General features: G+C 48.2%; 1 protein-coding gene across 7 annotated transcripts in view; it reads left to right on the top strand.

Moving 5' to 3' along the window:
- YAP1 (Yes1 associated transcriptional regulator) overlaps positions 1–7,790 on the top strand; it is a 109,421-nt gene extending 101,631 nt beyond the window's left edge. For all 7 annotated transcript variants that reach the window (XM_053900578.1, XM_053900579.1, XM_053900582.1 and 4 more), the window contains 2 exons: positions 1,907–2,019; positions 4,083–7,790. In XM_053900578.1, the coding sequence (XP_053756553.1) occupies positions 1,907–2,019; positions 4,083–4,321 (352 nt within the window). In that variant the 3' untranslated portion in view covers positions 4,322–7,790. The remainder of the gene's footprint in view (positions 1–1,906; positions 2,020–4,082) is intronic.
- The last annotated feature ends 6,909 nt before the right edge of the window (positions 7,791–14,699 follow it).

Below are 14,699 nucleotides of genomic sequence, written 5' to 3'. Positions count from 1 at the left end.
CCTTTGCCCCCGAGTGCCCTGTGCGTGGTGCGTGCGTGCGCTTTTGGTGGAAGGGAAACCGAGCATATCCTGAGGGAGGCCTGCTCCAAGGCAGCTGTATCTTACACAGACGGTCTCAGACGCTCATCTGTGCTTTCTTGTATCTTTGTGAGGCTTTCGCGTCTTGCCAGAATCTGGCAGAAGCGTCGGAGTAATCCAGCAGTTTCGGGGGGTGCAGGGTTGGGGGGAGGACAGAGCACCTGCATCAGGTAATAAGGGAGGAGATGTGGGGAGATTGGGTGTTCAACCCCGAGTGACTGTGAAAGCTGGTTTTTATAGCTTTAGGTGGGTTTTTTGGTGTACTTTTGTGTGAGCTAAAGAGCTGCCCAAGTGTCCAGGCGTTGAGAAAAGTTACGGTTCACATCCCTGTCAGAGACCATCAGGAACCCCACTTTACCATAGATTTTTAAAAATTAGTAGTCCCAGATTTTACTGTCCATGCCAGCTGCTGGGAGTGCCACGAGCTCAGGACGATGTTCTGTTCACGCAGCCAGTGAGGAGATCTACCGTACTGTGTGCTCAAGCAGGCAGTGAGATCTCCTACTGTGTGCTCACACAGGCACTGAGGATATTTAGGCTAGACTGTGTGCTCATGCGGGCAGTGAGGGGAGATCGTGTGTTCATGTGGGCAATGAAGACTGACTGTGTTTAACTTCATTAGCCTAAAGTTAAAATCTTGATTCATGTTTTTGTTTTTCCCCAGGGTGTGTGCCCTGTAGTTGTTTTCCAGCCCTTTAGCTGGAACGATAAGGGTTCCTGTCTTAAGCTGAGGTGTTTGGGGTTTTTTCCCCTACACAGAAGCAAGGAGATTTGGTTAAGGAAATTCTCACCTTGTCGGCGGTGACTCCGTGTGTTTTGGCCCAGTCCAAAAGGAGTTCTGGTTCTTTGTCTTGGGTTGGTGTTTCCTTCGCTTGAACTCTGCACGGGCTGGGGATCTGAGTGTAGTGCCAACCTGTCTCGCCAGTACCTGGAGTTGCATTTTGACTCGATGCCTGTGCTGTCCCACCTGGGAGATTGAGACCTTGAAATAAGCAGACTGTGTGCACCCACTCCACCCCCCCCCCCCCCCACACACACAGAGATGGTGTTGCAGAGAGCATACCTACACAGAGAATTTCTGTCATCTAGGAAAACTGTGGCCGTATGTTTTTTTCTTTTCTTTTCCTTAATGCTTATTTAATTTTGAGATAGAGAAAGAGAGCAGAGGAGGGGCAGAGAGAGAGGAAGAGAGAATCCCAAGCAGACTTGGCACTTTCGGCACAGAGCCTGACGCAGGACTCAAACCCACGAACCGTGGGATCATGGCCTGAACTGAAGTCGGATGTTCAACCGACTGAACCAACCAGGCACCCTCTTCTTTTCTTTTCTTGCCACCTGACCCAGGACCTTCAGAGTGGTTTGGGTTCCTTAAAGCTGCCAGCTTCAGTCAGGGTTAACTTGTCTGGGGCACCTGGGTGGCTCAGTTAAGCATCCAGCTGTTGCTTTAGGCTCAGGTCATGATGTCACCGTTCATGAGTTTGAGCCCCATGTCAGGCTGTGTGCTGATGGTAGTGCAGCCTGCTTGGGATTCTCTCTGTCCCTCCCCTACTTGTGCTCACACATGAAATTTCTCTCTCTCTCTCTCTCTCTCTCTCTCTCTCTCTCTCTCAAATAAATAAACAGACTTTGAAAGAAAAGGATGCACTGGTCTGCCTCCCTTCCCTCCAGGGCTGTGTAAGATCCCAAAGGAGGAGGGGCTCGTTTCTTACGCTGCAGGGATGGTTACTCGTCATCTTGGAGAACCGTGTTGGTCCTCAGCAGGCGTTCCATGTTTACCTGGAAATCATTGGAAACCCTCGTGTTGCTCTGTAACTGTCCTGTTTTGTAGTGGCACCTACCACTCCCGCGATGAGAGTACAGACAGCGGACTGAGCATGAGCAGCTACAGCGTCCCTCGAACCCCCGACGACTTCTTGAACAGTGTTGATGAGATGGACACAGGTGGGTGTGCTTCATTCTTAGCGATCCGTCAGCAAGACACGGCAGGTCTGTCAAGCTGCTGTGAGCAAAGGCAGTTCAGTTCGGAAGAAAACCGGTTAAGGGGCACCTGCGGGGCTCAGGTAACATCTCACTTCAGCTCAGGCCGTGGTTTCGTGGTTCACGGGTTCAAGCCCCGAATCGGGCTGTGTGCCAACAGCATGGAGCCTGCTGGGGATTCTCTCTCCCACTCTCTCTGTCCCTCCGTAGCTCGTGTTCTCTCTCTCAAAATAAGTAAATACCCTTAAAAAAGTAAAACCAGCTAAAATCCTGAAAACTTGATTCAGGTCAAGCCTGCTTTGTTTCTCCATGGCACTTTGTAATCTGTTTCCCAGTTTTCAAATATCCTGGACGACTTAGCTCTGATGACGACTGGTGATGTGACCTATCTTAGCACTTACATATTGAGTTTAGCTGGCAAGGCCTTTGAGGACCCTCTCTGATGACTCAGTGTATTTCTTTCCTTCTCTTGTCTTTTTTTTTCCTTTCCTCCCCTCCCTTCCTTTAAAAAACTTTTTTTTTTTAAACATTTATTCATTTTTGAGACACAGAGCATGAGCAAGGGAGGAGGGGCAGAGAGGGAGACACAGAATCGGAAGCGGGTCTCGAACCCACGAACTGTGAGATCATGAGCTGAGCTGAAGTCGGACGCTCAACTGACTGAGCCCCCTGGCGTCCTGATGGCTCGTGTTCTTAATCTTGGAGAGAGACTTCTGTCTGCGATCCGCTAGCCCTCTATCGAATGCGACTTGGTGTGCGCCTGCCCCTTCCCTGAGGGTTCTGCTCCAACTTAGGTGTTGGAAAAACCAGGGGGAAAGACGAGGCTGTGGGGCTCACCTGCTTACTGTCAGAATAGCTGCGGGGCATCTTGCAGGAGCCGAGAAGGGTAATCAGGGAACTGGCGAGCACCGATGGCCCTGGAGTTGGCAGCGAGCGCAGGGCATGCACTGGCCAAGAGACGGAGCGGCCCCCCGGCGGCTCCAGCAGCCGGTTCCCTTGCTGGTGGGTCGCTCATGCAGCTCACGGCTTCAGTGCTCCTGAGAGTGCGCCCTGCCACCTTCTTTGCTTCCCTCAGACTCTGGCCCCCCCTTCCCGTGCCCACGCTTGAGACCCATCTCATGCCCAGCACGCTTCCCCTGCCCCTCCCCCTCCCCCTCCGCTCTTCTCCAAACCCCTGTGCCCTCCATGCTCTGTGCTGCTTTCCCGGGAGGTATGTGCCCAGGAGCTCTAAGGAATGCGAAAGTGGTCATGCTCCAAAAAAGGTTTCCTGGCCAGGTAAATCAGGGAACCCTTAGAGGGAAGGCAAGGGAGGGTTATTTATTCACGGGCTTCCGGGAGGCTTGTTTTGCCGTGAGGAACGGGAATCTCCAAGGCCGGAATAGAGTTTTCATCCAGTCCTTTTACACTAGTGCTCCCCAGGGTGTAACACTGAATCCCATACAACAGGAGGATCGCAGAGAGAAGTCTGTCTCCAGGTTTAAGATTACAAGTCATTGGAGAGGGTCCTCAAGTGCCTTGCCAGCTAACTCAGTATTTTAAGTGCTGAAATAAGTCACCTTACCAGTTTTGGTCAAAGAGCGCTTAAGCTGTCCGCGCTGTTTTAAAACCGGGAAAACATCAATTTCAACCTGCCGTAAAGTGTGCCTAAATTCACTCCACATTTATCACTTTTACATTTATCTCACTTAGTGGTTCCTCTCTAGAAGAGCATCCAGTAGCGATGCACGTGTGTGACGTACATGTTCTTTCTCTTACTGGAGATAGTTTTTCAAGGGATTTCGGTTTTTCCCGTGACCCCCTTCAGTGCTCAGTACATAGTAACAAGCAGTCAAGCTGCGGCTTTAGTATCTGAACCCATGTTGAAGCAAAAGTAAACTTGGCATTATTTTGTCTTCGGTGAGTTGTTCAGCCTGAAATAAACTCTGGGCATCGGTTCGGGGCTGAGTCCGGCGTGTCTGAAGGCTCACGTCGCACAGCTCTGATGTCCGCTTTTTCAAACCCGACTCTCTCCTCTCCGTCCCAATTAGGCGACACTATCAACCAAAGCACCCTCCCCTCTCAGCAGAACCGCTTCCCAGACTACCTAGAAGCCATTCCTGGGACGAACGTGGACCTCGGGACGCTGGAGGGGGACGGGATGAACATAGAGGGGGAAGAGCTGATGCCTAGTCTGCAGGAAGCCCTGAGCTCAGACATCCTCAACGACATGGAGTCCGTGCTGGCCGCCACCAAGCTCGACAAAGAAAGCTTTCTCACATGGCTATAGAGCCCTCAGGTAGACCGAATTCCAAACCTGTGAAGGATCTGAGGAGATGTGCCCGAAATTTCCAGGCATAGCCGGTCGCAGTCTTGTGGCTGATACAGAGAACGATGAACAGACGTCCAGCAAGATTCTCTCACCCACTGTCTCGCTCTTCCTTGTCCGTTGCTGCTGTTAATATATTGCTGACCTCTATCCTAGTTGGCCCTAAAGACTCGAGACTTTTGTTGTTTCTTTTGCTACTATAACTACTGTTCGTTTTGGGGGCTGGGGGAAGTGAGCCTGTTTGGACGATGGACGCCTTTCCTTTTGCCCAGTTAGACACTCGCCCATCACCCTAACCGAATACTCAGACTTGGAACTTGGATGCTTCGTGTCACAGCATTTACTCTGTCGGGCAGTTGTTTCTTCAGCTGCGTGTGGTGTGGCCAGTGGAAAACCACAACTGGCTCGTCTGCCAGGCCAGGAATGTCGGGTCTGATGTTACGTACTTCGCGCAGATTTGATGAGCTAGCTGAAACCGAGGCTGAAGACTGTTTTACTTTCAGTGTTTTTTTTTCCCTCCTAGTGTTCTCGTTAGTCACATAGTGACCTTGATTTTATTTTAGGAGCTTATAAGGCATGAGAGAGTTTTTTCCATAGAAATATATTAATTATTGCCACATACTCTAGTATAGGTTTGGGTGGGTTTATTGTGGGTTTGCTTCTTGTTTGTTTGTTTCCGTTTTGATTGGTTGGGTTGTGTTTTTGTTTTGTTTTGTTTTTGTTTTTGCCCCCACCCCCACCCCCCAACCTAGACAAATTACCATAGTAGCGAAGAATCTGTTTATAGTTGTATCTCGGGGCGGCTATTGTAGTGCCTTTGGTAAAAATCTACATTTCCTGATTTTTTTAACATCTTATTTAAATCATGATTATCTGCTCTCTCTATATATACCCACACACACACACTTATAATCTTTGTAATAGTGTGATAGCAGAATGTATCTTTTTTTTTAAGGTTTCCCTACTTTCCAATTTATTTTAAAATGGTAGTTTTGAATGTATGCATTTAGAATACATGACTAGTAGTTTATATTTCAGAGGTAGTTTAAACCTGGTTGGGGCAGTCTGCAGACATTTGGGTAGTTTAGTATTCTAGAAAGGGCTGTTTTTACGTAGAGTGTTGAGAGGAGCACAGTCTGCCCTCTGGCACACAGTATTGTCTGATGAATTTGAAAGAAGAAAACAAGATAGGGCTTTATTTTCCCCTTGATAATCCCTGGGACTAATTTTAAGCTTTGATGGGAAATCACTGAATAGGTTCATAATATACGTGACAGAGGTAAGCTTTACATAGTGGTTTTCCTTCCTTTAGCTTTGGAAATTTACCTTCGCCCTAGTTTTGGGAGTAAATTCTAGTACCTTAGTTCTCATTTGTAACAAACACATTAAAGACTACATGGAAATATTGCCTACAAGATAGTTCTTAAAAGACTTGCTCCTACTTCTGTATGCTGAGAACTGACCCTGGACAGTACATAGAATTCTGTCGAGGTTGTGAGTTAGCTGGTAAAGTGATCAGATTTAAGAAATGTATATCGGTAGTTGAGTTTAGCAAAGAAATAGAGATAATCCTGATTATACTTTTATTTTTACAGGAAGAGATATAACTAGAGTATGTGTCTACAGGAGTCATAATGGTTTCCAAAGAGTATTTTTTAAAGGAACAAAATGAGCATGAATCAACTCTTCAGTATAAGCTATGAAGGTAATAGTTGGTTGTGAATTATAGTGGCACCAGCTAGCGCCTCTGTGATTAAGGGTCTTTCGTTGTTTCTAGAATAAGCCCTTATTTTCAAGGGCTCATGACAGACATAGAAATCTATTTTCCTGGCTAAAACTGTTAATGGAAGATATGCTTGGGAAGATAGATTTTTTTTTTTTTTTAATTACAAAATCAGAGTATTTTGACCCTTCAGTTTAGAGGAGAGCAGAAGTCAGGAGTGAGACATTTTAGATTAAGTACCTCCAGTGCTCAAACATGCAGTCGCTGTGCTGTACATAATGATCCTTAGGTTGATCATTTGCAATTACTGGTTCTAAGGGTTTTATTAAGAAAACAACAGAAAGAGTAAATCTTGACTTACCTGAGGGGAAATGGCCACTGTGCAGATTCACTGATTTTTTTTTTTTTAAGAGCAATAATGAAATTGTACCTAGGATGCATAATTGAGTAAATGGACGATCCAGCATGTTGTTTTTTCTCTTGTGCTGAAGGTCAGAGCTACTCGGAAGGCACTCCCAGTTTGCCAGTAAGCTGCATCTGAAACAGCCACAGAGTAGGCTTAGGCCCGGGGGCGGGGGGCGGGGGGGAGGGGCATGGCAGGGGTCTCGAGGACTCAGTGGGACCTTGGTAGAGGACTTGATGAATTTCTTTTTCTTCCATAAAGACTGGTCCTGCAACTCGCTGTCATTAAAGGTGGTTGTTCCTAAAGTTTCAGTCACTTCAGTACAGCCACAAAACAGGAATAGGAGTTCTTGTCGCCTCGACTTTAGCTCGCCTGGTTACACCTTGGTGCCGAGGCACCTGACGGCCGCCATATTTGACCTTGTTATACCCTCTGTACTGATGACCTGACAGAGACCTAGGAGTCCTTCCTCTGATCACAGCGTTGATGTGGCCTTTCTTGTTGTATGTCCTCGTTCCTAACGTAAAAGTGTTTAAGTGCTTCCTGGTTGTATCGGGTAGCGTTGGGATAAGATTTTAACTGGGTATTCTTGAATTGCTTTCACAATAAACCAATTTTATAATCTTTAAATTTATCAGCTTTTTACATTCTGTGTTCTTTTCAGTTAGGGCTTCTTAGAGCTACTCACACTTGATGGAACGTGTTGATTTGGGGTTTCAGATTTTCCAAAGCACTATGTGTGGTCATAACTATTTTCTAATAAATATAGTGTCTTTTTTTAAAAAAGAAAAAAAAGCATTAAGGAAGTGACTTTATATACAAATAATATTGTTTCAAGTATTCATATTAAATAGGTGCATTTTATTGGGAGTTTGGCAGAAACATTGAAAAATAACAGTAATTGTAATTCATAACCCACACCAGTGTTGACACTCACAGTGCAAAAGCGAGAAGCGGTGTCCAATGACTGACAAGTGCGGAGTGTTCACATCTGAGAAGTGAGTACTCAGATGTATTTTATCTCCGGTAAGCATGTTTTTGTAAGGGTTGTGGGTGTGCCTATCTTAACAGTTGTCTTCTGTATCATGAAAAGTATTCTCCACAATTTAAATGTTTTATATTAGAGAATTCTTTAACGCACACTTGTGAAATGTACATATATAGTACCCATTACCTTTTTGTTATCTGTTTTAGATGTAAGAGCATGCTCAAATGTTAGGTACTTACATAAATTGTTACATTTTTTTTCTTATGTAATACTTTTTTGTTTATGTGGTTCAAATATATTCTTTCCTTAAACTCTTCTTTGGTGTTTTTAACAATTAATATATTTAAGACCTTTTGGCTTCTTACTGGTCTTCCAATAGAGCAAGTCCTAACGACAAGGAAATATAAAGTGATTATACTTGTGACCAGTAGACACGTTAAACTTAAGGCTGGTTTGGCTTTTGGACCTTTTGAAGCGTGGATGTCATTCTTTGGGTTTTTGTTTAATTTTTTTTAATGTTTCATTTATTTTTGAGAGCAAGAGAGACAGAGCGTGAGCAGGGGAGGGGCAGAGAGAGAGGGAGACACAGAATCCGAAGCAGGCTCCAGGCTCCAAGCTGTCAGCACAGAGCCCGACACGGGGCTCGAACTCACAAACTGCGAGATCATGACCTGAGCCGAAGTCGGATGCTTAACTGACTGAGCCACCCAAGCGCCCCCGGACGTAATTCTTTGAATTTTATGTTGTGTGCTCTTCACGTGGACCACGGCCATTGTTGGTGGTGTTCAGAAGAAACTGAAAGGAGCTTTATGCAGTCTTTCAAAATAGCCTTTGGTTTTTCTTTCTCCACGGTATTTTCTCATGGTCTCCAAAATTTAAAACTTAGGTTAATGAAAATTATTAGTTACTGTTTTATAAATAATAACATTCACAAATTTAGGTGGTAGGTCCTGCACTTTGAATAAGAAGTAGATGTGATTGTCCTTGAAAATGATTTATTTCTGTGCTTGTGTATGTAGTAATATCTTTCAGTTAAACTGTCACACATCAGTATTGTGGAGGGAAATCTGAAAACTTCATCTTCTGTTATGTCTAATTTCTTTACAGTGGAGGAATCCTAATTTTGTGGCCCTGGAACCTTAGCTTTCGCCTTATCTTGTCCAACGTGTCGTGGTTGTGCCTCTCGGTTCAGAATCGAGCCTCGTGTGTGTAGCGTGGCCTGGCCCCCCTGGGGCTGCTCTGAGAGGCCATGCACTTGCCGGACAGCTGGAAGCCCAGTGATAGGAGTGCTGCCCTCACTCTGCATCCCGTGGGTCCTAATTGTACAATCTTTAAATAGTTGGTTTAGTGAGTGTGTGTGGCACAATACTCAGGAATATATTAATTTGGATGTGGGAAGAAGAGCCTCTAGGGAGAGCAAGGGTGTGCCTTCTAAGTGTTTGGGGAAGGGTTCGGTGTCTTAACTGAGAACCTGATGTGCAGTAATTTACTTTTTTTTTTTTTTTAAGATAGACCCAGAACTACAGTAAAATATGCCAGTAAGTGAATTGCTTAGCTGGTGAACAGAAAAATGGTTTTCCAGAGAAAGAAAGAACAGTAACTAGTAAGCCTACGTGATGACCGCGGGAGTGGTCAGTAGACCTGTGAGTCCTGTTCAGTGCCCGCGGCCGCTATCCTGTCAGCTGAGGTCCTCCCCGAGGACCCCATCACGTCTCCTTACCTTCTGCGAGAACAGCCAGCCATCCCTGTCCTGGGAACCACAGGTTATGTTAGCTTTATATTCAGTTTTGTAAGTCTGGCTTGCCAGGTAAATTTGTGTGCTGTGGGGAACCGGCCGCGTGTCGTCTCGCTTTACTCTTTGGACATGGAGTTGCTCTGTGTCACTGATCACAAGAAACTTCGTAAAGGTTTGTCTTTTTCAATTAAAAATCTAATTAATTAGAAATGAAATTGAAATTGAATTCCATGATATCACTTACTGCAGTTTTTCCGCATCACACATGGAGTATTTTTGGCCATATTATCTGGATACAAAAAACTATGTAAAATTGATAACTTCCTGAGCGTAAACACAGCCAACATAATATGGTCACTGTTGAAAACAGGTGCAGAATAGAGGCATGGGCGAAACTAGGTGGTATTTTTTTTTTCATTTTTTTTTTTTTAACATTTATTTGTGTAGGAGAGAGAGAGCATGAGCAGGGGAAGAGCAGCGAAAGAGGGAGAGAGAGAGAGGGAGGGAGGGAGGGAGGGAGGGAGGGAGGGAGACACAGAATCCCAAGCAGAATCCCAAGCTCCAGACTCCGAGTTGTCAGTACAGAGCCCAATGCCCTGTGAGAGACCATAACCTGAACGGAAGTCAGACGTTTAACCATCTGAGCCACCCAGGCGCCCGCCCCCAAAACAAGATGGTATTAAGAAGAGATTCTGAATTTTAAAATCTACCATATTTCAGCAGAAAACAAACTTCTGGACCAGGATACCTGACCTCCAAGCTGCTAGGAACCTGTTAGAAGTTTAGAAAACAACAACCAGAAAAAAGGGAAAAAATTGATTATCTGCCTGCTATTCAAAGCAGTATTTGGAGATACCTGAGCCAAGAGCCTACTTTGCAAAATCCCTAAACAGCTAATCTGGTGCTTAGAATGCCTTTTCCAAAAGGGGGAAACTATTAAAAACTAGCTACTCTAACTTTGTGATTAGTTAGTACTCCAAGTGGGTGAGTGGACAGGTCTTGATTCTTAGTAAAAGGAACTTCTTTAAGAAAAAGAAGAAAATAGGATCTAAAGCAGGAGGATACCCTTAGTTAGCATGATACTGAAGCCTGCTGGCTTCTTAGGGTAGGATACACCTTTACCCGCATACTTCTTCCTGTCTTGTCCCCATGTGTATTTTATGAGGAAACTAGTTCCTGTGACCTCCACAGAGTCTACGAGTTAAACAGCACCTTTTGGATGGAGTTTGCGTTGTGGGATATTAGAAGTCACGTCTGAGTCCCTTTTAAGGCCCTTGGTTCAGTTACAGAGCAAGTTCTTGGGTTGTAGGGATTTGCACAGGCTGAACAAGATGCTCCAGCTGACTGGAAGTTACTCAAAGCTGTGGATCAAGTGGCAGGATCTGAGGAAAGGTCATCTCAGGAACACCCCTACAAGCTACCGAAGGCTGCCGCTCCAAGCCGACATCGTGACAAGTGGCTGGAGATCATTTCTCCCCGAGGGAGCCTCGAAGCAAGTAGTATTTAAGCACCTCTCCCTGCCGATGGAGAGAAGCGTGTGTCCAACTGGGGTTCGGTGCCGGGGTCTCGGCTGTGAGTCAGCAGGATCTAAATGAGAGAGTATCGCAACCCACGGCACTCAGATCACTAGGGTGACCATGAATCAAGACCTTAGGTTTTATGAAGGGTACAAAGAATCCTATTTGTTGAGGAGGTTGAAGTCATGCTCTAAAAGCTCCCACATTTGCTCCAATGTTTTTCTCTGGGCGCCCTTATAAAATAGTAACAATGGGATTGTACGGGGTGGGGGGGGAACGCGGCCTTGAGACTCGGTTGTCTTCTATAATCCACACCAGGAACAACGATGTACCTCTTGCTACATTCTAGGCCAGAGGAATTTCCGTGGGATTCTGCAAGGGGATCTGCAGAACAGCATGAGCCTGGCTGGTGCCTCACGGGGCACGTGTGTGTTAACCAGCTCAGAACTCCCCTGAGGACACATGGTTCATCTGGAACAGGGTGGCAAGCCCTGACCAAGTCTGGAATATTGCTGAGGGAATTTTATAGTAACTTGAACTAAAAATTAACTACTGACCGAACCTCTCAGGCTTCCAAAGTCATTACAGCACAAATCTCAAGGCCTGAACGTTTACAAGAGTTTTCATTGTGTTCTGCTAAACGTGGCAAATTTCAAAAGCAAATTAATCAAGTTTATGCACTCCTGTCGTCATTTACTGCGGGAATAATCTGTGCAGTCTCCAACACTGGGCGTGAGGACCAAAACAAAACGTTAGGATGACTGGCACACTGATAACCCTTAAAAGCGAAGTTGTTTAACATAACCATGGTCTTTCTCAGTATACCCTTCAATAGAGGCATACTGGTCCGTTCAGAACCCTTCAAATCTGAGTAGGTCTGCCCTGTCATCAGTATACACACCAAGTCCCTTCCCCTCCCCAGTTCTACAGAAGTGTGCTGTTTTCAGTAACTATTTTAATCATAACTTATGGGAACATTTGCACCTGTTACCTTCGTTGGTCATACCAAATCCTTAAAGATGCAGGCGTTTTGCCATGCTTAACTGAGTGGCTTGAACCTGGATCCAGACCCCACGGTGTCGTTCTACAGGGGCTACCAGTGGAGCGGGAAGCCTGTAACGGAAATGTGTGTGCGCGAGGTCATACTCCCTGGGGCTCACGACTGTCCTTACTTCTTGGTTCTGGGCTTCCCTGCTCCACTGCAGCTGTGACTTGCTCTCCGTGCAGACACAGTCCTAAAGGGACCGCGCAACACTGACCATGCTCCGTCCGTAGGTCATTAAATCTGTCCCGTTTCTCTGAAGTCCTGTACGTCGGTTCAGCAAACACACCGTTGGGTAATACTCGAGTACCTTCCTCACGTTGCCGAAGAGACGAGAAGGTTAAGTGCCGACCAGCACGGTCCGCATGATGTGCCGCGAGAGCAGAGTCTTTGGGAAGTTGCCCTCCTCCCGAGACGAGCTCAGGCTCTGTGCCTGTAGGACCGAACCTGGCGTCGAGGGGCTGTGATGGAGCCGCCTGAAGCGCAGGTGTGGGCAGAGGACATGGCGCGGAGGGAGAACTAGGGACGTGTGGGGGTGGGGCTGTTTCAATTCGGGCCGCAGACAGTGGGTCATAGAACTTGAGTGATGTGTGCAGGGCATTAAATCTTAGGATGCTGGACGGGCCAGGACCGGGTCCTGTGCGCTCACTCTGCCAGGCTCTTCCCACGTACTGGCCTAGTGAATCCTGGCAGCAGGCCAGTGACGGAAGGTCTGCCCTAGTTTGGCAGGTAAAACTGGCTTAGTGCTCGCTCACCCCAGTGCTGCTTCGGGCTGGCTGCTCCGGACCTGACCTCTGACCTGACCTCTGCCGCCCGCTGCTTCCGAGTCAGATCCCACAGTGAGAGGTGTGCACCCGAGGAGCAGCGGAGGCCTTGGAAGGTCCTCTGCACAGAAGGATACTGCTCCCAAAAGTTACTGGAAGTGCAGGCTCCCAAACCGAATCTGAAGCAAGTCATGATCGAACTCACCCAAAGAGCAACAGGAAGAGGCTGACACACAAGTGAAGTTATGGATTTCTGGACGCACCTCCCCAGATGTAAACCGTGGGTGGGGTGGAGTCGCTCCCACCGCGTCCTGAGTCTGTTCTCCTCATCTGGGAAATGGGGGACAGGAACGGGAGGGGACCTTGAAGGCTGTCTGCTTTGAGAGTTACCGTAGAAGAGAGTCTGTTCATCGGACGGACACGAGCCGGTACCGTCTGAGCACGTTCTTAACTTGTGAAACTTACCTCAAGTGAAGAAAAACGAGGCCACCACAAACCCGTGTCAGGGGAGGGTCCTTGGCAGCAAAGCCCGACTCCTGGGCTCATGGGGACGGTCCTGGCTCCTCCCTATGTCCAGACGGGCATATCATGCAGGCCATTGTGAGCTGGGGCCAGGCAGGCCTAGTGTACGAGCGCACCTCGGTTTCACCCGGCTTTCGTGGACCCCGGTGGCGACAGGAAGCCGGCAGCTGGACCGGGAGGGGAGAGTCGTGGCTCAGAAGCTCTCCAGCGGGTGCCCGCGGAGGAGCCACAAAGGGAGCAGGAACCCCAGTGCCCGGTGCTGGTGGCACCCTTCACACCTCACTCCTCCAGGGCGTGTGGGCAGGGTAGCGAAGGACAGCCTCCCTCCCTGCAGCGTGGCGGCCACCTGCAGCCGTGGTCGCTCAACCCCTGAAGAGTCAGAGCTCAAGGGCCCTCATCTGGTCGGGGAGTGAGGGAGGCCGCCACGGGGACCCAGAGCACGGGTGCGGGCCAGGGGCCAGGGCAAGTGGACCGGCGTGTCCCCCACAACCTTGAGGCAGCGGTGAGCTGGAGTCAGCCCCCAGGACGGCGCAAACGGAGCACCGTGTGGGGAGCCCGAGGTGGATGCGGCCGGGCAAGTGACCGGAGGACGGGCAGGTGCAGAGAAAGCATTTGCCAAGTGCAGCTCGCTCTGTGTTAATCTTGGGTCGTCACGAGGCGCAAGTGACCTCACCACCTTAACCTAAGGCAGCTCTCTGGTGTATCTGACCCCGTTCAACTCGAACTCGACACCCAGGAAACCCCACAGACGACAAGACCTGTCCGCAGTGCCCTTAGAATCCAGAGCAAAACCACCCAAAGAAACCAAAACCAACACAGAGCCCTCCAAGGTGCACGACGTGGATTCAAGCATTTGTCACTCCTCTATTTTAAACCCTGTTAGCACATATCTGCATATGGTCAAGACCTGGTGCCACCAAGATTCTCATTTAAGGCAACGCACGTGACGAGGGAAGGTTGGCAATCCTGTTACTTCATCCCAAACAGAAATAGACCTCGTTTCTCCAGTTCACTCTCTGCGTCTTAAAGTGGAACAGAACCACCTGTGTGTCTGATGACACCGTGGGGGGCGGGGCCTGTTCCTGATGAGCTGCCGGGCCGAGAGACCCCCTGGTCAGGCCCAGTGAAACCCCAGAGAGCAGCCTGGGCCGGACCTGCTGGAATGCTCTGTCCCCAGGACGGCACTCGGGAAAGAGACCTGTGGTCTGCCCTCCCCTCCGTACGGCAGAGTGTTTGTCCCTTGGGTTACAATGTAAATGACCACTGGTCTCCATACCAGCTACTCAGCCCCACGGCTGCTGGGCCTTTGGGCCGGTACCGACAACCCCCTCACCAACCCCTGGAGCCGAGAGGCTTCCTGGGGTCTTGAGAGGCACCCGGGCAGGGTTGCCAGGGGCGAGGCCCACGCAGTCGTGACTGGGGAGTCAGATCCACCAGGCCACAGAGTGAGACGAGAGGGGTTAAGACGGTGCGTCCAGCTTCCAAACTCAGAATAGAAGTCTCCAGAGAAGAATGGGGCCCAGGGAGGCAGGGACCCTTGCTCAGAGCCACACAGCTGATAGAGCAGTCGAGCCAGGAGTGGAACCTGAGACTTTTGGCTCCCCATGAATGTATCCTGTAACCACATAGGTAAAAATCAGAGTCA

Source organism: Panthera pardus, unplaced genomic scaffold, assembly GCF_024362965.1.
Source record: "Panthera pardus isolate Hobbes unplaced genomic scaffold, ASM2436296v1 HiC_scaffold_12, whole genome shotgun sequence".
Classification (NCBI taxonomy): Eukaryota; Metazoa; Chordata; class Mammalia; order Carnivora; family Felidae; genus Panthera; species Panthera pardus.
The sequence above is the reverse complement of the archived record's forward strand: the minus strand, read 5'-3'. Positions and strand labels throughout refer to the sequence as shown.